At 44.3% G+C, this 22989-nt stretch overlaps 1 protein-coding gene across 1 annotated transcript in view; it reads right to left on the bottom strand.

The window, feature by feature from the left end:
* LOC147112635 (spermatogenesis-associated serine-rich protein 1-like) overlaps nucleotides 1-20866 on the bottom strand; it is a 28596-nt gene extending 7730 nt beyond the window's left edge. Inside the window, 3 exon segments of the mRNA XM_085998203.1 lie at nucleotides 17490-17519; nucleotides 17521-17605; nucleotides 20779-20866. Of these exon segments, the coding sequence (XP_085854329.1) occupies nucleotides 17490-17519; nucleotides 17521-17605; nucleotides 20779-20866 (203 nt within the window).
* Nucleotides 20867-22989: the final 2123 nt, after the last annotated feature.

Raw genomic sequence — 22989 nt, 5'->3', positions numbered from 1 at the left:
GTGATTTTAACCAAGCAGTCTTGATTCTGTAGAGGGCTTCAAACAAGGAGTGGTGGGTAGAGGCAGTACTGTAGTTGTAAGACAACAATATATTCCAGGACTTAGAAAGAAAGGTAAGGTGTGAGATGGGGCAATAGCTAGAGAGTAGAAAGGAGTTGATAGTAGTCTTCTGAGGGGGGCGGAGTAATGCCAGCTCTTTTGAAGGATGTTGGGATGAGCTGGAGGGTAGGAACAGATTTATAATATTAATAATCATAGGATTGAGAATAGGAAATTGGATGATCAAGAGCTGGGATGGGAAGGAGTTGAAGGAGCAAGTGATGGTTTTCTTGGTCGCGGTACGCTCACTGATAGGAGGAAGACAGATGAAGGTGAAACTGGAATAAAAGGTTGTTTGGGGATTGGACAGGAGGTGGACAAAGGAGGAGACTGAGAGGAGCAGGCAGAGAGCAGAGACCAGAGATTAGTTGCCCTCAGTTTTAGACATAAAGATATCCATGAATTCTTCAAAGTTGGTGTCTGAGGTGAGGTTGGAGAGGGCTGCAGAAGATAGCCAAAGAAAGGAAACAGTTTGTTACACAGAAGAGAAATTTAGAGTTGTTCCTAATCTCCAGGATGACCTCAGAGTAATAAGAGGGCTTGGCTTTAGAAAGAAAGTGATGGTAAGCTTAAAGTGGTCAACCATATTTGCAATGGATAGCGTACCTGGCAATGGATAGCCTACCTGGCAATGGATAGCCTACCTGAATGCTCACCAGATGGATTCAGGTCATGTGCATCATTTGAATCATAGGAATTCATTTTTGCTGATGGGTTGAACTAAATTTTTGTAAATAATTCTGCAAAGAAACTTAATCCAAAAGTTAAATTGAATTAGATGCTGTTTAAATAGGATTGGCAATTAAGTCTAAATTTAATCTAAACTTTATTTATTTAACAGAAGCTGTAGGTGGTACCCTACAGCTACAATTCTGATTGTGGCTTAAGTCAGTCTGGTATGCTTTGTGCCCAAAGCACTCTGCAGATGTACTAGTGACTATTGACTCATCCTGCTGCAAAGAGCTCACCTTTATCAAGGCTCCATTCTGTAGAAATTAACTTTCTACAGTATTGTTCTGTATAAACTTCAGTGAGCTGTTTTTTAGCTTTCAAGTTTCTAGCCTTTTTTCTCTCATGTTATAGCCATAAACTATTCTTCTATATTTTCTGACTATTAATATTATATAAAATAAAACTGGGAAAATGTGTTAAAGCTATGAGCCTTTCTTCACTGGCTGGCTCATTCATAAAATAAATTTAAAATGATGGTATAGAAATTTTGCTGTGCTGATCTATTTTTGGTCCACTATTTGTCTATTAAAATAGCAGACAAAGGAATTAACCATTTATGAAGCATTTATGTGCTAATATTATTTGCATTGCATAAATGTTTTACATCTATGTAAAACTCCTATTAAGGCATTCAGAGAGTTAAGTTCATCAAGGCTAAATTTTATAAATATAACTATAATACTTAGAAAATATTTTGGTTAGAACATGAAAGCCATAAATATAAAAATATATGATCAAATAACCATAAGGCTATCATTGACCTGAGGTAACCCTATCACAAGGTCTTCACTGGGGACTGCACAATGGCGTGATGGGAAGGCTTCCTTTGACCTTGAGAGCTATCATTGTTGTCAATTTAATTGATCTGTTTACCAGGTTGTCTGTTATTAAGAAAGTAACCTTTAAGTACTTGGTGGGTTAACTACTTCAGTGAATCTGCTCCTCTCTTTACCTATTAAAATGGCAGCTGCTCAAAGCTCAAGGGATGAGAACAGTACGTTATCCATATACAGGAAACTTTGTGATATCCGGCACCGACGGGACCGAGCTGTTGCCGTTAGATCAAAACTGCCGGACATGTTGAAACATACGGAGATTTTCAGCTCCGTGTGAATCAACAAACCCTGTACAGCTTCAAAACAGTCGGCTGCAGCTTAAAAGCGTCTCTAGCTAAAGCTGTTGCTTAGCTACAGACCTTGCAGAGCCTGACGGGGAAAAAAAGCAACGAGAAGTAAAAATACTTATAGGAAACGGCTCCTGAATTTTGCCAGTAGATGGAGCTTTCCGGAATTTTAACCTCCGGATAAACCAAAGTTTCCTGTAGCTGTTTTTATGAAATAGCTAGAAGTAACCTACTGGTAAGTGCTAACCAGTAAATCTACCTGCTCCTTTAAAGAAATTCCAATTGTTTGATACCTGACATTTTGTTTGAAATATTTATTTAATTTACAATACTTTCTTGAAACAAAACTTGAAATTTCTTTAATTTCTTTTTCTTTTAAAACAAAACCTCATAGAATTCTATCTATGATCAAGACACCTTTGATACAAAATGCTATTGCTTCTGCAGAGAGCACTGGTAGCAAGTACAAATGAGTAAGTTATAATTTCTCTAAATTCAATGGCAAATATCCAATATACAAGCAAATTTTAAATTTACATATTCGGTACAGGTGAGGAAGTGTTAGGTCGCTCATTGCTTCACTTACCAATCAGAGAAGCAAATGTAAAGAAGCCTATCCTATGGACAGTTAATATTAGTCCAATTAGAAACTATTAGATATATTTTACCAATTCACAGTAATAGCGTAATATTTGACCCGCTGGGAGGCAAATCAAGAACTTTGATGCAGAAAGACCCACTGCATAGTGATCAGGAGCAGCAATGTTGGTTGTGTTTTTCACCCTCCCACCCAAGGGACACTGAGGGCAATTGTCCACCCAAGATTAGGCAGGAAGCAGGCAGGCGGGAGTTGGAAAGCCTAGACCTGTATGTATTTTACAGCAACACGATTCCCATTTCTGGATTCACTTTCCTTAGTTCTCAAAATGAAAACAGGGGCATGAAGGCCACAGTGCAACAATTTTAATAGCAAGGAAGATCTTCATGGAATAAAAAACAGAAAATACTGGAAATGTACAGCACTTTCTGTCAGCATTGAAAGAGAAGGATAAGTTATTTTATGTGGAACCCTTCATCAAAGTTACACAAGAAGATTGGCCTTTTGGGTCAGACACCGAGCATTGATGATGCCTGTAAACCATTTACTGTATAGGAGTTACTGCCTTCAGAAGAGGAGGGGCAAGTGAAGAAAACTGGACATGAAAAAAAATGGTCTGGACCCCAATAGGCAAAATCTTGTGTGGAAATGCTCCCGGTATGAATCACACATCGAGCACAGCACTGGGTCTGCCCAATTTGTGGTGCTCCCAATTTTCAGGTCATTAATTTTACCTCTTTTAGTTTTAGTTCATTAGGGATCAGACAGAAGCTCAGTTTGACTCATGCTGCCTGCAGCTGTTTTAACAAAAACCATCATCCATCAGAGGAGATTAGAATGTGCATTTTGTCCAAATAGAACTTCCAGACGATATTATGGCTGCAATTTTATTAATGGAGGCGGGTTGAGGGCGGGCCCACTGCTCGGCAGCTTTTTGACCCGTTCCCGGATGCTGCCACCCAGCAGTTACGATTTTACCTTGATTGGCCTCGTTACGGCCGATGTGCGGGTCCCTCCAGACCATTGCTAGGAATATGTTAGATTCTCACCTCTGATGACGTGTAGTTTGAGTAAAACTTTAAAGAGGCCATGTCCCCTTTGCAAAAACATTAGGGGGGAAAAATTTCATTTGATTTGCACCTCCCGTTAGCACCCAAGCGACGCCACCAACGCCTCCCATGAAATTCAGCAGGAGGTTCGTGGCAGCAATAACCGTTAGCACCCCGTGGCGCTGTGCCTCTAGCGATGACATCATCGCCATGCGCAGCGCCCCGCTCGTGCCCTGGCTGTGATCTTCGATAGCGCCCCCTGACTTACCACTGGATGCTATGTCCGACAGGGTCAGGGGGGCCTACCTGCGGCCAGGGCGGTGCAAGTTAAAGGGGAGGTGCCGGGCGGCCATTTTTGTTGCTGGCCGCCTGCCAGTACCTGCTCCCGTTGCTGTCCCCGGCCTTCTGTGCAGCCCCCCTGCGGGGTGTCGGCTGCGCTCCGTGAGCCTGGCACTTCTCTTGAGTGCCAGGCTTTTTTGCCGGCACTCTGATCCCTGGTGGCCCAGCTGGGCCCCGATTGCGCTCGGCCCCTCCCCTTTAGTATGGGGAGGAAGGCTTGCAGTACCGTGGCGCAATGTGCCGCAGCACCCCAAAAGGGGGGAAGGGTGCTTCCAGTAGCACCTCGCCTCCCTCTTGGGGTGTTACCAGTGAATTTTGGGTGCGGGGACGCTAATTTTTTCGGGGCGCTAAAAGGGCGCGACCCAATTTTTCCCCCTAGGTTTTTTTCTCTTAAAGGTACTGGCTGCTGCAGGAATGGCAGCCCCAAAAACTAAGGCTGCACCCAGGTTCAATGGCGGCTCCCTCCATGCTTTTGTGGAGGGAGTTAGAGGATGTCAGGAGCTCCTCTTCCCTGGTAACAGAAGGAGGAGGCCTTCTCGGCAAACCAAGGCAGCTTGGTTGCAAATTGCTGAGGAGGTGAGTTTGAGGTCTGTGTGCAGACACACATGGGTTCAGTGTCGAAAAAGGTTTAATGATCTGCTGAGATCTCCTAAAGTGTGGCCTCTATGTTCTGGGAAATGGAAGTTCAAGAGTGAGGGCTCAGGGCACATTCCATGTAGAATGTTGGTGGTGACACTGAGCGCAAACCACCGTTTATTGGACAGATGATGCCTGGGGTTTTGAGAATGTCGGACTTATATTCATCTCCATGTGCCAGACACATGTGGTTGAAGCGTAAGCTTACGCGAATCTGGCATGGATGAGTGCATCCCTTGCCTGACGGCCAGCAATTTGATCGCCTGCTGCTGCATTGGCCACATCCGGACCCGCAAGGTATCACTCCCCATCCTCCTCCTCGTCCTCTTCTTCGTACTCTTCCTCTTCCTCCAAAGAGGCTGTGTGTTGAGCCATTTGTTCATCCGGCAGCATCTGGACACCCTGGCTGGTGCATACTGCAAGGCTCCTCCAGATCTGTCTAGGCATCGGAAGCTTATTTTGAGCAAGCCGATGGTTTGCTCGATGATGCTTCTGGTGGATATGTGGATATGTGACTCACATTGTAGTGTTTCTCAGCATCGTTTGATGGCCTCCTCATCAGTGTCATAAGTCACTTTTTCAGGGGATAGTCCTTGTTGCCAAGAAGCCATCCAGAAAGTTGGTTTGGGGAATGGAAGAGCTGAGGCACAGTAGACTACTGCCGGAAGAAGAAGGAGTCATGGCAACTACTTTGCGCAAACATGCATGATAATCTTCCTGTGGTTACACACCAGCTGGACGTTCAGGGAGTGGAATCCCATGCAGTTGACAAATACAGCTGGTTTGTGATACATAGAAACATAAAACATAGAAGATAGGAGCAGGAGTAGGCCATTCGGCCCCTCGAGCCTGCTCTGTCATTTAATGAGATCATGGCTGATCATCCAAATTCAGTACCCTGTCCCTGCTTTCTTCCCATATCCCTTGATCCCTTTAACCTTAAGAAATATATCTAACTCCTTCTTGAATATATTTAATAAATTGGCTTCAACTGCCTTCTGTGGTAGAGAATTCCACAGGTTCACCACTCTGGGTGAAGAAATTCCTCCTCATCTCTGCCCTAAATGGCTTACCCCTTATCCTTAGACTGTGACCCCTGGTTCTGGACTCCCCCGCCATCGGGAACATCCTTCCTGCATCTAGTCTGTCTAGTCCTGTTAGAATTTTATAAGTTTCAATGAGATTCCCTCTCATTCTTCTAAACTCCAACGAATATAAGCCCAATTGACCCAATCTCTCCTCATACGTCATTCCTGCCATCCCAGGAATCAGTCTGGTAGGGGCCCTAATGGCTACATGTGTGAAGTCTATGACGCCCTGCAACATTGGCAAGCCTGCCATATTGGCAAAGCCAACCGCACACACGGTCACACTAGGGCCATCCGTGGAGAAGTGGATGTAATTGTGGGCCTTTGCAAAGAGGGCATCGGTGACCTGCGTGATGCAGGTGTGTGCGGCCGACTGGGAGATGCTGCTGATGTCTGCAGCTGATCCCTGGAAGGAGCCTGAAGCAAAGAATTTGAGTGTGGTGGTGACTTTAACAGCAACTGGTAAGGAGTGTCCACACGCTCCTCTGGGCTCCAGGTGTTGGTGCAGCATAACGCAGATGTCATCGACTACGTCTTTCAAAAGTTTCAACCTCCTTTGGCACTGCTGCTCAGTCATGCAAAGGAAGCTGATCCTCTGTCTGTAAACCCTGTGTTGGGGGTATCTCCTGCGGTGAGGTGTAGCCCTGCGCTGAGGCTCACCGCCCTGTGCATCATCAAGTGGGTGAGGATGAGGTTGGCGCTCCTGGTGCTGGTGCTGCTGTTGTGGCTGGTTGTGGTGCTGCCATGGCTGCTCTTCCTCCGAATCTGACGACCAGGATGAAAAGATATAAATGGTTCCCATCCCGTTTGCTATAGATTTCATTTGAACCAAGAAGCTTGCAAGCACACAGTCGAAGTGGCCTGAAATTATTCCAATCAGTTCACACTGCAGATGGCTGTCAGCTTGACCAGTCACAAGGTCAGTAGATTTGCAAAATCTTATCCCAAACCTCCAACAACAAAGTTGTTACATTTGAATGTCAGCCATGTTACGGGAGCGCTTTTAAAGTGCTGCAACAATGACTACAAATCATGTCCTCCAGCAACTTGTCTCCTTGCAGCTGGCCTGTTTCTGACAAGGCGGGGAACAGGAGCCAGAAGCACAAAAATGGGAAACCACTATAAAAATAGGATTAGCAAGGCAGTTAACAGGCTGTTAACTGACTTAACTACCTGTCCCACCGGTTCCAGTCGGGTCAGTTTGGGAGCGGCTGACCTGACACTCACGAAAATCGCATGGGGGCGGGATGGAGGTGGGATGGAGGCGGGTTGGGTGTCTGAAGCCATTTTTTTCGATTTTCGCTGCCCACCTGCCTCCAAACCCGTCTCCTCAGCCCTATGATGTTTGACTATTCATGCCGCATATAGGCATTTCTATTGCAGCGATTTAAATATTTCAGCCTCATGTGTAGTGAGACATTAGCCAATCTGACTATTGTGGGTGAACAATATGTTACCTAATATTGGACAAATAGGTCCATTCCAAAATACAGGCAATAACATTGACATACAGAAAATCATGATCTACGACCACAGAATGTGAAGTGTAGCTAGAAGTCAGAACAATCAGTCTCACAAGTCACACTCTGAAAGTGCTGTTAAAAAACACATTAGAAATTAAGCATAGGATAATTTGGTTTTAGAAGTGAATATTTGGTTTCAGAATAATTTGTGAACAAAAAAAATGAACCGTGAAGTATATATATTCACAAATTAAGAAAAAGTATTTGACAGATTAAAGCACAAGAGACTAATAAATATACTGTAGAGTTAGAATTGATGGGAAAGACATCAGATTATGAATCCTTACCATGTACAACAAGCAGCAGTAAGAGTTGATAACGAGTTAATAATGTGGATAAACATTAAAAGAGGAGTAAGACAAAGATGTGTTATGTCACACAGTGTTTACAACATATAATCTGAATTAAGTCTGAACCAGTCTGGATGAATTTTAAATTGAGTTCAAGAGCAACAGAAGATTGAGAAATTGCCTAAGGTGCACTGGTAATACAGTATTGAGATTGTTACGAATGTAAATTACCAAAAGCAAACAGCAATAAAAGTGAGATAAAAAAAGGCAGAGTTATCCATCTGGTTGCAGAGGGAAAGGATAAGGATTATGCATTCCAGCTGGAGGTTCTTAAACTGGCGGCTCGCCAACGAAGTTGAGAGAAGCATGGGGAGGCTCAGTGCAAGCATGAGGGGGGATGAAAAGAATCTGCATCACAAACATGAGAAGGACGGAAAGAAGCATCAATGCAGATTATATGCCTGAAGAAGTGTCGGCGCCACCATAAGAAGAGTCTGTGCAAGCATGAGGTGGAGAAAAAAGAGAAACAGCATCAACCAGCACTGAACTCCGAGAGAGGCTTATCTACTATGATTCCAGTGAGAGGGCATCCAGCTGATCTAGCCCATAATTTTATTCAAACTAATCGTTTTCCCGATTTTAAAGAACAACATAGATTTTTAAGGGCTTTGAGTTGTTAGCATAAATGGGATAGAGAAGTTTAGGCAGAAAAGCTGGTACCTATTGTTAAACCATTTTTTCATGAAAGATCCAATGGACAATGCAAATTATAACAAGCAATTTGTATTACGTATGACTTGATGTTAGAAGTGTAAAGACAGAAATTTAAAAGTACAGAGAGCTCAGGACCAAGGTTATATAGAGAACTACAAATAGAAAATGATAATATATTGACACTAGTTAGACGGTAAAATGTAATGGCTCATGAAGAATTACATCAATTAATGTTAAAAAAATCATCTCCAGAGAGCTGCCAATACCACTCTTAACCAATCAAAAGGCGGAATTTGATACCATATTCTATTTTCATTCCCTTCTGCAGGGAGATAAACAATCTTTATATCGTATGGCTGAGAAAAATGAACATGGCAAAGTTGGGGGGTGGAGGGGGGAAGAAACCTGCCTCCCTCCAATCTGTGGCACCACATTGTTGGTGCACCAATGAACAATGTCAGTGCAACCCCGACAACGTTTTCATGCACATCTGTCAAAGTATAAAAGGAAAAACAAAAATCTCCTTACATTTAGTTTACATTGTTAAATTAAGTTTCATGATGGCCTAGCATATAAATAACTCATGCTGCAACAACAACTTGCATTTGTATAGCACCTTTAACGTAGTAAAATGTCCCACGGCACTTCACAGAATTTGACAGTGCCACATAAAGAGATTAGGACAGCTTGGTCAAAGAGGTGGGTTTTAAGGAGGGTCTTAAAGGAGAGGTAGAGAGGCGGAGAGATTTAAGGAGGTTTAATTCCAAAGCTTAGGGCCTAGGAAACTGAAGGCACAATGGCCAATGGTGAAGCGATGAATACAGGACAATTCATAACTAAAGTTATTGATATAGTAGTTATTTCTACCTACACCTATCAGAAAACAAGTTTGTAAAATTATTACAAAAAAATGCAATTTTAACAGACTACAACATAGGTTGTAGTGGCGCTTCTTAGTTTCCAAACAGGCAGGCCACTGAGCTGTGGGGCCTTTAACAACGAGTAGACGCGTGTCGAAATAAAACATTCCCAAACGTAGCTTTGTCTTTTAAACTGTTTACTATAACACTTAACAAACGGAATTACAAAGCAAACACGTATAAACGAACACGGTCAAAAACTGTACTGCTCCAAACCTCACAGCTTCTGCCTCTTTCACCACGTGCAGTTTAAAACTGTAAGATGGCTGCACCCATGTGTGGCTTAGGGACTGTTCCATTGTGGCAAGAATGAAGGGGGTGTCGGACGATATTACTGGAGCAAGAAAATAGGGGGTTTCTTAATACAATAAGTCGTTCAGGTAAATTAACTGTATTATGCCATTTAGCCACTATTTTAAAGTATTTTCTTAAGCTTTTATGGCTCTTACATTCCGGCCCCTAATTGACTAGGCACATGAAGCATATCAATTACTCAAACATTAAGAGTCATAAACTAATGAGTTCAACATATTTACAATACAAGTGTCCACTTTTTTCTTTCGTTCAGGAGCTTTTCACGCTGCTTCTTGTAGCAGGCAGAGCTTTGTGATCGGTCTCTCCAGGGTACTGGTCTTGGTTTGCAAACAGACGCGACGAACGACGCCTCTGGAGTCTGGCATGGTCTTAATTATTTTTCCCATCAACCAAGAATTTCTAGGGGCTGAATCATCCACAATTAAGACAATGTCTCCGACGATGAAGTTCCTCTTTATTTTGGACCATTTTTGACGCTCCTGTAGCAGAGGTAAGTATTCTCTTGTCCATCTGGTCCAGAAGAGGTCTGACATATACTGAACTTGCCTCCACTTCCGACGGGCATACAGATCTTCCTTTTTGAAGACTCCCGGGGGCATGGCTGGCTGTGTTTTCAACAACAACAGGTGGTTCGGAGTCAGGGCTTCGAGGTCATTGGGATCATCTGATGTCTTAGTTATCGGTCGGTCATTAATGATGGCTTCGACCTCGCACAGAACGGTTTGGAGTCCCTCGTCGTCCAGCGCTTGCTGCTTCAGTACAGAACTGAGTAGTTTTCTTACGGTGCGTATCTGTCTTTCCCAGACACCTCCGTGGTGGGATGCAGCCGGAGGATTGAAGATCCACTTAATTCCTGTTTGCATCATGGCTTCCTGTATTTTAAGCTGATTCCAACCTTCAATAGCTTCCCGTAGTTCTCTCTCCGCTCCGACGAAATTAGTGCCATTATCAGAACGCATAATGGACACCTGTCCTCTTCTACAGACAAAGCGCCGCAAGGCGTTAATACAGGAATCAGTGTCAAGCGTGTGTGCCACCTCAATATGAACTGCTCTGATGGTCAAACAAGTGAAAAGCACGCCATATCTCTTGACAAGGCTCCGTCCTCGCTTTACCTCGAAAGGCCCGAAATAGTCCACCCCTACGTTTGTAAATGGGGGCTTGTCTGGTAACAAACGGTCTTCAGGCAGGTCTGCCATTTTCTGCTCCCCAGCTCTAGCGTGTAACCGTCTGCAAACAATACATTCAGAGAGTATTTTTCTTATTACGGAATTAGCTCCTGGAATCCAGTATCTTTGTCTTAGCTTCGCAAGCACGTGATTCCTCCCACTGTGTCCAATACTCTGGTGTATATGCTGAAGAATGAGAGTAGCAACCCGGAGGTCCTTAGAAAGGATAGCAGGATGCTTGGCCTCCTCTGGCATAGCAGATTTGTTTAGTCTCCCTCCCACCCTCAGTACTCCATCTTGCAGTGTAGGGTCCAGCTTGTAGATATGACTACCTTTCTTGATTGGAGTATTTTGCTGTAGAGCTTCGGTTTCTTCTGGGTATCTTTGTCTTTGACTGAAGCAAACTATCTCCTTCTCAGCCTTGGCCAAATCCTCCACGGTCAATTAATTCTTGCTCAATGTGGTCTTGTGCTGATGCATATACTGCTGTAGAAGCATTCTCTGCTTATCAGGGTTACTTTCAGACTGACTGATAGTGGCTCGGTACTCTTTTCTCTTACCGCTCAGGTGTAGCAGCAACTCTTTCAACCTTAGAAACCATGCAACTGCTTTCCTCAACTGGTGCCATCCTGAGAAATGGTTAACAAGCTTGTTCACTGTGTCAAAGTTCTCTTTCGTAGTTATGAAATTTACTGTGACTGATCTCTTGACTTCGACGTCGTCTTCAGTAATCTGACTTGGCATATCTGGTCTTTCTGGCCATGATCTCTCTGTTTCCAGCAGATAACTTGGGCCTTGTATCCAAGTTTCACTCCTCATGAAGTTTTCAGCCTTCAATCCCCGTGAGGCTTGATCTGCTGGGTTTAATGAGGTGTTTACATACCTCCATTGAGATGGTTGTGTAGCTTCTCTAATGGATGAGATTCTGTTTGCTACGAAGGTCTTGAAGCGTATCTTCTCATTCTCTATATACTTCAGCACCGTCGTGCTATCCGTCCAGAAGACAGATTCTTCTAATGGGAGCTGTAACTCTTTACGCATCACCTGGTCAACTTTAACTGCAACAACCGCTGCCGTCAATTCCAGTCTCGGGATGGTGACCTGCTTCAGCGGAGCCACCCTGGATTTTCCCATGAGGAAGGCACAATGTTTCTGGCCCTGTTGATTTGTCAGCAAGAGGTAGGTAGCCGTGCCATAGCCGTCCTCACTGGCGTCCGAGAAATGATGTAGTTGAGCCGTCTTTGTAACTCCAAAACTCGCGGGCTTGATGCATCTACTGATGTTGAAGCTAGAAAGTTGTTGCAAATCTGTCAGCCATCTGTGCCATCTCTGAGCTTGACCTTCTGGGATATCTTCATCCCATCCTCTCTTGTCTCTACACAGCTCTCGTAGCATCAGCTTCACCGGCAGAATGAGTGGTGCCAGGAATCCGAGAGGGTCGTAGATGGAACTGACCACGGAGAGAATCCCTCGTCTTGTGGATGGTCTTTCGTTCACCATTATCCTGAATTTGAACGTGTCTGACTCGATGCACCATTGTACACCAAGAGCTCTCTCGATAGGAAGGACATCGTGGCTCAGGTCCAGATCTTTGACTTCAGTGGCTCTTTCCTTTTCTGGGATAGAAGCTAGAACTGCTCTGCTGTTGCTTATCCACTTAGTCAGATGGAATCCTCCATTCGAACACAGAATTCTAAGGTCTCTTGACAGTGCGATGGCATCGTCTTCTGTTGACACGGACTTCAGACAGTCATCGACATAAAAGTTTCTGAAGATTGTCTCCACAGCCTCGGATGGTGCTTTGCCCTTGCCATCTTCTGCGGTTTTTCTGAGAGCGTAGCTTGCACAGCTGGGAGATGATGTGGCTCCAAACAGGTGTACGGCCATTCTACATTCCACCATCGCTTCACTAACGTCGCCATTTGGCCACCAAAGGAAACGCAGAAGATCAGCATCTTCGTCAGGGATTCTGACTTGGTAGAACATTGATTCTATGTCTGCCATCATGGCAACGAGCTCTTGTCTAAACCTAGTCAAGACGCCAATGAGGGTATTAGTAAGATCAGGACCTTGAAGCAGCTGGTCATTCAATGAAGTTCCTCTGAATGAGGCGGCGCAGTCAAACACTACACGGATCTTTTTCTTCTTTGGGTGATACACCCCGTGATGAGGAATGTACCAGACCCTTCCATCGTCTCTGTTCAACTGTTCTTCGGGCACTTTTACAGCATAGCCTTTCGCTATGATGTTTCTCATGAAGTCTTTGTAGTCTTCGTGAAAGTCGGGGTTCTTGTTCAGCTTTCTCTTTAGATTGATGGCGCGTTGCTCTGCTATGCAGCGATTGTTCGGCATCTTCGCGGTCTGTCTTCTCAGTGGCAAACCAATGTGATAGTGGCCATCAATGAACTGTGTAGACCTTGTCATCAAACCCATGAACTGATGGTCTTCTTGTGACATCTCTGTCTTTTCCTCACAGCTGCGTTCTGAGAAGTCTGCGTTGAACTGCTGTATCAACAGCTCTTCAATGCTTGCGATAGAGATGCGATTAACTGTGCGTTTTGTCGTTCCTCCTTGTTCGACTTGTGGCCATCATCTCTCCTTACCGGTCCATTGATTACCCATCCAAGGGCTGTCCTGACGGCGTAGGGTCCGTCATCCTTGCTGTTTATCACCTGCCATGGCTCCATAGTTTTGTAGGCATTGGTTCCAATTAATAGGCCAATTTCTGCTTCAATGTATGGGAGACGCACCTTTTCTAGGTAGGGCCATCTATCCACATCCTTCTGCAGGGCTAGGTTCCCTATTCTAACAGGAATCTCCCTCTGTGTGAAAACATTAGGCAGGTCTATGAAGTCCTTCTCTTCAAGTCCACACACTTCTAGGTCTGACAGGATATAGCTTTGCATTGACTTCTCATGACCCATGGTGCGTAATAGGATTTCTGTTCTTCTGCCTCTAACGTTCAGCTGTCGCATGAGTGATTCTGTGCAGAACGTTGCTGAACTACCTGGATCCATGAAGGCGTAAGTCTCCACAACCTTCTCACTCCTCTTAGACTTGATCCTTACTGGTACGATGGCAAGAATACAGTCACTGTCACCGGCCCCAGTGAGTCCACAAGTCTCTGGTTCTAGCGACACCAGAGCACTTGAAACAACCTTCTCGTCGGTATTGTTTTCTTCACTCTTCTTAGAGACTTGTTCTTCTTTATGGATATGCAGCAGACTGGGATGTTTCCGAGTGCACTCTCTGCATGTTGTTCTTTGCTTACAGTTTCTACTCAGGTCCCCCTGAGAGAGACATCCAAAACATAGGCCGTTGTACTTCAGGAATTCGATTCTGTCCTTATGTGGCTGTGCTTTGATGTCGCTGCAGAAATCCAATGTATGATTCTTCTGGCAGAATAAGCATGGCTTCTGAAAGGCATTAGCAGGCGTCACTGTGCTGCTCTTTTTGGGAGATGAGTTCTGGGGCCTTTCTTCCTCGGCCTGAGTGACGATAGTTGCAAAGCTGCTTCCCCTGGAACCACCTTTCCTGAGAGTCTTTGATTCAGCAGGCTTGGCTTTCACTCTTCCATCGGTGGTCGGGCTGACATCCTGGATGTTTCCAAACAATGGGTCCCTAGCAATTTTAGCCTGTTTGTCTATGAAATTCACTAAGTCTGCAAACCTGGCTCTACTTTTCCGTCTCTCCATTATCTCAAAGGCTGTTCTTCTCCATTGTTCTCTCATCCTGTAAGGAAGCTTAGAGATGACGATTCTCATAGTCGTAGGATTGTCCATCTCTTCCATGAATTCAACATCCTCCATGGTGTTGCGACATCCTATGAGGAAGAGAACATATGCGTTCAATGCCTCTCCGTCTTCCGATCTGATCTGTGGCCACTTGGTAGCCTTTTCGATATATGCAGTGGCTATCTTCAGCTCGTTACCATAGTGCTCCTGCAGCAACTTCCTGGCTTCTATGTATCCCCGGTCCGGTCTCATGTGTTCACAGCTTCTGACCAGATCTTGTGGTTTACCACTGGTGTACTGTCCCAGGTAGTACAACTTATCACTGCTGCTCTCTGTCTTGGAGTCAATGGCTTGTTCAAAGGATCTGATGAAGGGCTTATACTTGAGTGGGTCGCCTTGGAACACTGGTATGTCTCTTTGAGGGAGTCGAAACAGATTCTGTTGTTTTACAAGCATCTCTGTAATTTCGTTCTGACGTTGCATCACTCGGTATAGGCTTCTCCCTGTGTCTTCAGGCCTCTGGTGGTCATCAGCAGGGTCTAGTCTAGACCGTCTGACGTCTGGGGTAGCATCACGTGCTCCTGTTAGTGGAGAGGCCACTCTTCCACGCTGTAATGCCGGGGAATTGCTTTCGGGCTCTGTTGTAACTCTTGAAGGTGCCCTGGATCCAACTCTATGTGGCAACGTTGACTGGCAGTGGCTCCCGCCGTCCCGTGAGCCTTCATAATCTTCGTACGCACTCAACCTGGCATCTGAGACCTCGATAGCTGTTTTCATCTCCAGCCGTTCTTTCTTTGCCTGCACCTGGGCCCGCTGGGCCTGCACTTGGGCCTGTTGGGCCTGCACTTGGGCCTGCAGTTGGGCCTGTTGGGCCTGCAGTTGAGCCTGCAGTTGGGCCTGTTGGGCCTGCAGTTGGGCCTGCAGTTGGGCCTCTTGGACCTGCAATTGGGCCTCTTCCCGTTCAAGAGCTTGCTTCTCATCTAAAGATGCTGCGCACGCCATCAACGCCGCCCGTTCAGCCTCCGCTCTCATGCGTCGCGCCGAGCTTGTGGTAGAAGCGACTGACCTGCGTCCAGAAACAGAGCTACCTTCTTTTCGATTTTTGCTCGGTCTGGCGGAAGTCTCTGAAATGCTATCGTCTGGTCCGACTTCATCGTCAACCTTATCTTTCTCTGCTGTATCAGCATCTTGACGAATTTTTAACATCCACTGCTCCGTGGCCTTGATATAGTCCTTAATGCTGGTTGATTTAAGATCAAACCAGTCGTGCTGATCAGTGTTTCCCTCTTCTTCAGACAGAAGTGCTAATACATCTTCATTGAGTATATTAAATTCTTCATGCAGCTTGGAGAAATCGTAATACATCATGTCTTCAGCTTTCTTAATATTAGCATTATCTTCCATGAGACGATCAATTATCTTCATTTTTCCAGTTATCTGAACTAATTTAGCCTTCCTTGCACCTATGCTTCTATGTAACTTCTCTTCCCTTGCCTTTGGGGTGAGCTTTATTTCCCTCTTTTGGCCAGCAATCCTTCTGGCTGGGGGAAGCTCCTGGCTCCGTAAGGCCTCGGCCATTTTACCCGCAGCTCTTATTTAGCTTCTCAACAGAATGAACAAAGCAAGTAACAGTCACTGTACCTTCGCTTTCTTAAATTGTCGTCTGGCTCCGTGACCATTCTTGTATACGTTCGCCGACGATTCCGTCCCTTCCTTCTTAGGGAGCTAGTTTTTGACTAATGTAGTGGCGCTTCTTAGTTTCCAAACAGGCAGGCCACTGAGCTGTGGGGCCTTTAACAACGAGTAGACGCGTGTCGAAATAAAACGTTCCCAAACGTAGCTTTGTCTTTTAAACTGTTTACTATAACACTTAACAAACGGAATTACAAAGCAAACACGTATAAACGAACACGGTCAAAAACTGTACTGCTCCAAACCTCACAGCTTCTGCCTCTTTCACCACGTGCAGTTTAAAACTGTAAGATGGCTGCACCCATGTGTGGCTTAGGGACTGTTCCATTGTGGCAAGAATGAAGGGGGTGTCGGACTATACTACTGGAGCAAGAAAATAGGGGGTTTCTTAGTACAATAAGTCGTTCAGGTAAATTAACTGTATTATGCCATTTAGCCACTATTTTAAAGTATTTTCTTAAGCTTTTATGGCTCTTACATAGGTCCTTAAGGTTACTTTAAACTGTGTCATAAAAATGTATCCAATAAAGGCTCAGCTATCGAATAGGACATATATCCCTCTCTAGCTTTGTCTGATTAACTGTGAAGTGCCCTGAGGTGTTTTTCTATGTTAAAGGCGCTATATAAATTCACGCTGATATTATAACTACTATTCTGTTTTTCTATGCAAATGAAAAAAGACTGTTATATGCTGTAATTCCATCAATACAAGGGAATTGTTAAATTAGATTTTCAGCTGGATCAGGTTTTTTTATGCAGCAGAACTCTAACTAGGGAAAATAATACACCTTCTGGGGAATTGAGTGAGGTCTAGCTCTATCATCAGTGATGCTGCAAGATTATGAAACAGTAATGCTGGATCCAAGCTGAGCTCCTGCAGATTAATATTGTAAGGCCATGAATTCAGTTCAAATATTGAGATTGAATATAATGCAATGCTAGAAGAAAGCATTTGCTTTTGGTCAATTGTCCACTAACAATGTTTTATGGATTAAAGTTGTTTTCTTATACCAGTGGTGCCTACTAAAATTAATGAGGCTTGTAATTTGGTCCTGTATTTAGTGCTGTATATAAACTAAAGACCCTGAAATTGCAAGATGAGATCCCTTTGCCACAATTTTAGCAGGATTGTTAACCTGTTAAAAATAAATGAGTTAAAGCCACTGATAAAACAGCAGAAAGAGGAATTCCAAACATCGTAACCTTTGGAACAATGGTCTCCTACAGTGTAATTTCAGGTCCAAAATGTTTTGACTCACTGCCTGAAATATTCCATTGACTATCAATAGGACTGTCTAGTTCCCTCGTCTATTTTAAGTTTCCCAATATGCATTTGTGTTAACGAGATGGTAATTTTTGATGGATAACAGCCATAGCTAATATTGAGGTAGAAATAAAATTTTCTCAAATCTCTGCGTCAGATAATTAAACTCCCTGTCGTAAAAGTCTCAAAGAAACAGTAACAAACCCATTTTTAAGTAGAGGTCTGGTTGAACGGTTTGTGGAAGTTGGATCTGGATTCTGGAGTGTGGTAGGGCGTGTCACCTGGCTCAGGGAGTCCATTCCTGAAATCAATGGCTGTGCCTTGCAGCCAAAGGAAAGACAAATTAGTCTCTTCGGGTTAAATCCTTTTGCTATGTACACATTGTAAATTTCTTGGCTCATTATATTGTCAACTTTCCACTATTTGTCCAACAAGAACCACTCTACCCTTTAGGACAAGAGTGCCCAGACATTATTACTGCTACGAAGAAAGTGATAGTTTATATAAAGTTAAATATTGATACATATAATATATATATCTGCAGCAGTGCTTTTTCCTAGTAATTTACCGAAGATTGGCTCTTCGTAATTTGGCAGTGATTATGCCAAAATTATAACCTTTTTGATAAAGCTGTTAAGGCTAATTTTTCTGACTCTTGACCCAGGGAACACTATCTCGGTGAAACAGGTCGCTGTCCCATTTTCCCAGGTGCAAAGGTCAGGAAAATGGGACAGCGACCTGTTTCACCAAGTTGCTTCCCCTTTTTTGTTATCCTGGAATTTCCAAGGCTTCCCTGTGGGGAAGTGTGGGAATGGAGTTGCGCCTGTACCTGCAGTACACACAGGTTCAACACACTAATGCAAATGAGGCAGGAGGGAATGTTCCTGGCCTCCCACCTCATTTTCCTGGAGGAACGCTTGATGAGCACCCCACCATGGAGGTACCTAAAGAAACATGGCATTGTGACCTGCCCTCAGACTCCCGCTGACTGGAAGGTGCACAGGGACCTGTCATCTGCATCAACTTGAATGCACCCTGAACACTGAGGAGTGGAGCAAGGGCATGGGGCCATTGAACAAAGAGGAGCAGGGCTGCCAGAGGTACAGGGACACTGGAAGGGGGTAAAGGGGAAAGGGGCTCATTTTTAAAAAATGAATGGCGACCTCCCATTCAGCACCTATTCTAAATGGGTGCTGAGCATTTTTCAGTGCTGCTCAAGTTCCCCAGTCACATTATGGGATGGTCAGCTCGTTTAAATAGAACTCAGGGGCCCAAGGAACCTAGTGTACAACTTGTGAATAGGCTGCGGCCCTCTTTGTGCTTATCACTCTGGGTGCCTCGAGCACATTGTAGGCCATTGCATCATTCATCCCATAAAGTTTAAAACAAGTTGCTGAACTAACAGATCTTTATGTTGATTTAAGATTTATTTACCAATGAGGCAATTGTGCTAAAAGCTGCTGTTCCCAAACCACCATAAAATCCCAGCTCCAGCCCCCTTCTTGGAAATCCTCATAATCCCAGGCCAAGTTAAAGGAATGGAGACCTGGCAATCCAAGTTTCCAGCCATTTTTCCTGGCCTTTGTTCCCGGGGAATCAAGAATTCTCCAGGGGCAAAGGCCAGAAAAGTTGACCCTAGAGTGTTTTTGTATACTTCCTGTGATATCAGCGAGACTTCCTCTTAAGCTTAATCCACATCTAATGGAGTAAGGACTCAAGATTGTTCCATATGACAGTGTTCTGAAAATTTTTAAATCTACACACAGTGCCAGCTTACAATTTTATTGAGCAGCAGAAGCTTAAAGCAGTTTAAAAAAATAGCAATTTATTGACAGCAAACATTTTATGTTGATGTCAGACAGAAAGGGGTAGATTTTGCCAAACCTGTCGGGAAGAAGGCGGGACTTCCCCTTTCGGGTTTTTGACCCGCCTACTTCGACGTCCGGCCAATCCGCACGATTTTCCCTTGATTGACCTTGTTGAGCCCGCCCAGCGGGCTCAGCAGGCCAATTAAGGGCCACCCGGCAACAGGTGACGTCACAGACTGAAATTTCATCTGTCAAGAGTGCTTGACAGATGAAATATTAGTGTCTGACAGCTGTTTGAAGCTGTGAAACACTGACACTCTGAGTTCTAAGCTGAGTCATTCTGCACAGACTCAGTTAGAACTCTCACCAACACTCAAAGCTGAAGGCTGTCACTTTTGACAGATCGCAGCCACTCAGCTTTAAGTTCCGGGTGAGTGATGCGCTCCCGATGGCTACAGGAAGAAAGGCTGTGAAGGTAAGTACAGGCAAGTAAAAGTTCTTTACACACTTTAGACACACCAAACACACTTACCTTTACACTCATGCACCCATCACTCACCTGAGCGCCGACATCGTGACCCCTCCAACTCCTTCAACCCGACGGCCCGCCTGCTCTACCTGGCGTGGTTTGGAGCTGTCGGGAAACCCACACGAAACCCCTCAAAATAGTGATTAGGCTAAAAACTGCCTGTTAACTACCTGTTAACAGGCAGTTAATTGGCACTAACTCTTCCCACCTGGTTTCGGCGGGTCCCAGTGCGGGGCGGGTACCCACCGCCCCTGAAACTTACGTGGGGTGGGGTTTTGGGCGGGATGGTGGCGGGACCCCCAAATTTGGGATTTCCCCCCCCCCCCACACGCCTGAAACCCCGCCTGATGGCTCCCCGAAAATCTAGAATTAGGATCATTCTCTTTGTGTAGTTGAAATTGTTTTTTTAATTCTCCATTCATAAGTTATTTTCGCTCCTCTTCAGTTGCCCCTCTATCACAAACCATTCCCTGCTTTTGATGTTTGTCATGGGAGACTAACTTTTCAAGTATGGACCAACAGTGGGGAACCAATGGACAGAATATCATTGGCAGCATAACCGCAACGTTTTAATGTGTGCTGTTGGTGGACAGGATTGCTTGTTACCAACATCTACTCAGAACATTATCCCGAGATCTCTTTATTAATACACCAGTACACTTCAGCATCAGGGCATCTCCCATGACATCATCTTTAACAGGGAAAGGAGAAGCGCTGTTATCTTTTTTATATCATGGTGCAATGTTGTAATTTGGATCATGTATTTTTATCACAAGGACAAGTTTTCCTGATAAATTAATGAAGGGGGAGGTGATGATATCTCTTTAAATATTGCCATGTTTCCTACTATTGATGGAAAGGGCTTCATGGGCCAGTTGGCCTTTTCTGGAACTGGACTTTTAAATGCTTTTAAAGTAACAACAGAAAATGCTGGAAATACTCAGCAGGCCAGGCAGTATATCCATGGAGAGAGAAACAGAGTTAACGTTTCAGGTCTGGGGCCCTTCATCAGAACTGGAAAAAGCTGGAGATGTAATAGATATTCATTTAAAAATTAAAAGTATGAGAAGATTTAGGCTGTGGGTTGATCTGAGACTTCAATTTGTTCAAAAGATTTTAATAAAGCCTCTTACTGGTTAAAGCAGTTCTGTCTTACGGTGGTCATTTTCACGAATACGTTTCAAGAGCACTAAGATTTTAAGTATAGGCTTAGCCTCAAAGACTCTGTTGGCAAAGAGTCTCATTGAACAGGAACACTGATTAGAGGTCAGCACTCCGGATTTGTTTCACTCCTAATTTTCCAGTCATTAATTGCTGATAATCAAGCATGCTGATTTCCACACTCAATTCTCCGATCTGCCAGGAGTAAATACAGGGCTTATATTTCTACTCACAACCAGGGACTGTACTACAGTTTACATCTATGGGGTAAATGGAGCAGATCACAGGGAAACCCTAAACTGAGCTTCAAATTTGAATCCTCATCCATGCCTTAGTAACTTCCAACCTCATCTGTTCCAGTGCTCTCCTCACAGGCCTCCTGAGCTCCATCCAACACAAATTCGAGCTTATTCAAAATTCTGCCACCTATGTGCTACAATTACTAATCCCACTATCCTATGACCCCAGTGTTATGTCTGACATCTGGTGATAGGTACTCGATTGCCTTGTGAACTGAACTAACTGACGGTCTCTGGATTATCTTTGCAAACACAATACCCAGTCCTTTCCAACCTCCACTAGCTCCCTGTGCCTCAGCATGCTGATTTCAAAATAATCATCCTCATTAACAAATCTCTCCAATGGCATTGCTCCACCCTCCTCCAATGCCACACGCCCTCTGCTTTTCCTACTCTGGTCCACTGTGCCCCTACCCCCAACCCTCCCCACCCCCCATTCTACCATTGGTGGCAGAGCCTTCAAACATTGTGCTCCTGAACTCTGGAATTTTCTTCCTAAGCTTTTCACTTTACTCCATCTGCTACTACCTTCAAAAGCCTCTCCGACCATGCCTTTGGTCACTTCCCCTAACTCTCCTCCCAACTCCTGCTCACTGTCTCATCCTCCTTTTGAATTGCCTTGCGACGTTTTGCCAAATTGGAGGGGCTATGTAGGCACAATTTTTTGTTATTTACTTAGTGAAGGTTTCTTTTGACTGTGGATTGAGTGATATACATCTTTGAAGCCACCTTTGTTCATGCTCCTGACTCTATGGGGTAAACATTGGTCCTCAACATTCCCAGCACAGAGCTCCACATGCCCACCACCATCAATTCTAATAGGTGGAAAATCATGAGCATCACTTATCTGAATTCCTGGCAGGCGCTTCTTGCGACCACAGCTCTGCACTGGGAGCGTTAAAAACAAAAATTTACTCCACAAAATATTATATGACAGACTGCATTCAATTGTACTCTACATTTTCTGTTTTAATTGATATTCTTCATTGCTTTCTTTTTATGAGTTATCTAAACTACATCTATCTATATATATAAATAAATCGGTACATCTGTCTGTCTGCCTGTCATTCTGTCATTCTGTCATTCTGTCTGTCTGTCTGTCATTCTGTCTGTCATCGCCTGTGCGTCTGTCGGGCTATGCGCTCGAAAGTTACAGGGCGTACCTACGCGCGCGTTACCTCCAAAGAAAGCTTACGCTTCCGAGACGGTTTTAAGCGTATTTACGTTTCGGCCGGGCTAAAATCGCGCCCGCGGTATCCCAAAAACCTTCAACGTTCCGCTCATTAGCATCTCATTATCCGCTCATTAGCGACAGAGTGACCTCGAGCTCGACCAATCGTACGCCGGGTTGCTGGCGTGTGCCGCCGGGCCAATCGGTGCGTGTGTGGGTGGGCCTTATCTTTCTGAACTGAGGTGAGTGGCCGCCATCTTTATTGTCTGGGTGGGGCCTAATCCTTCAGAGACTATAACTACATTAGCTTAGCCTTCTTTTATCAACAAAGAGACGGACACTGGCCTGAGTATACGTGAGTCACTTGGAGCATTGAGAAGTGAGTTAAATTTCTGTTCTTCTGTTAGGAGCGATTCTTTTTTTTAAATGTGTAAAACCTTAAAACACAATGAAGATGGTGTCCCATCTTCTTAACAGCCGTTTTAAAAAAAACTTTTGCTCTTTTCAGAAACACTGCGCGTTCCTTCTCCGTGGCAGCATTTTAAAAACTTTTACAAAAAAGTCAGATCGACTGCAATCTTAACAGCCGTTTTAAAACAAATAAAAATTTAAAATTTTTTATTTCACATGCTCCGTTTTTTCCTTCTCCCGTGGCAGCTTTTTAAAAACTTTTTAAAACATTTCAGATGGCCTCCGATGTTCTTAACACCCCTTTTTAAATATAAAAAAAAATTTG

This window comes from Somniosus microcephalus, chromosome 9 (genome assembly GCF_052327205.1).
Source record: "Somniosus microcephalus isolate GS21.2 chromosome 9, FLI_Smic_1.0, whole genome shotgun sequence".
NCBI classification, from domain to species: Eukaryota; Metazoa; Chordata; class Chondrichthyes; order Squaliformes; family Somniosidae; genus Somniosus; species Somniosus microcephalus.
Note: the sequence above shows the minus strand (reverse complement) of the source record. Positions and strands in the feature narration are given on the sequence as shown.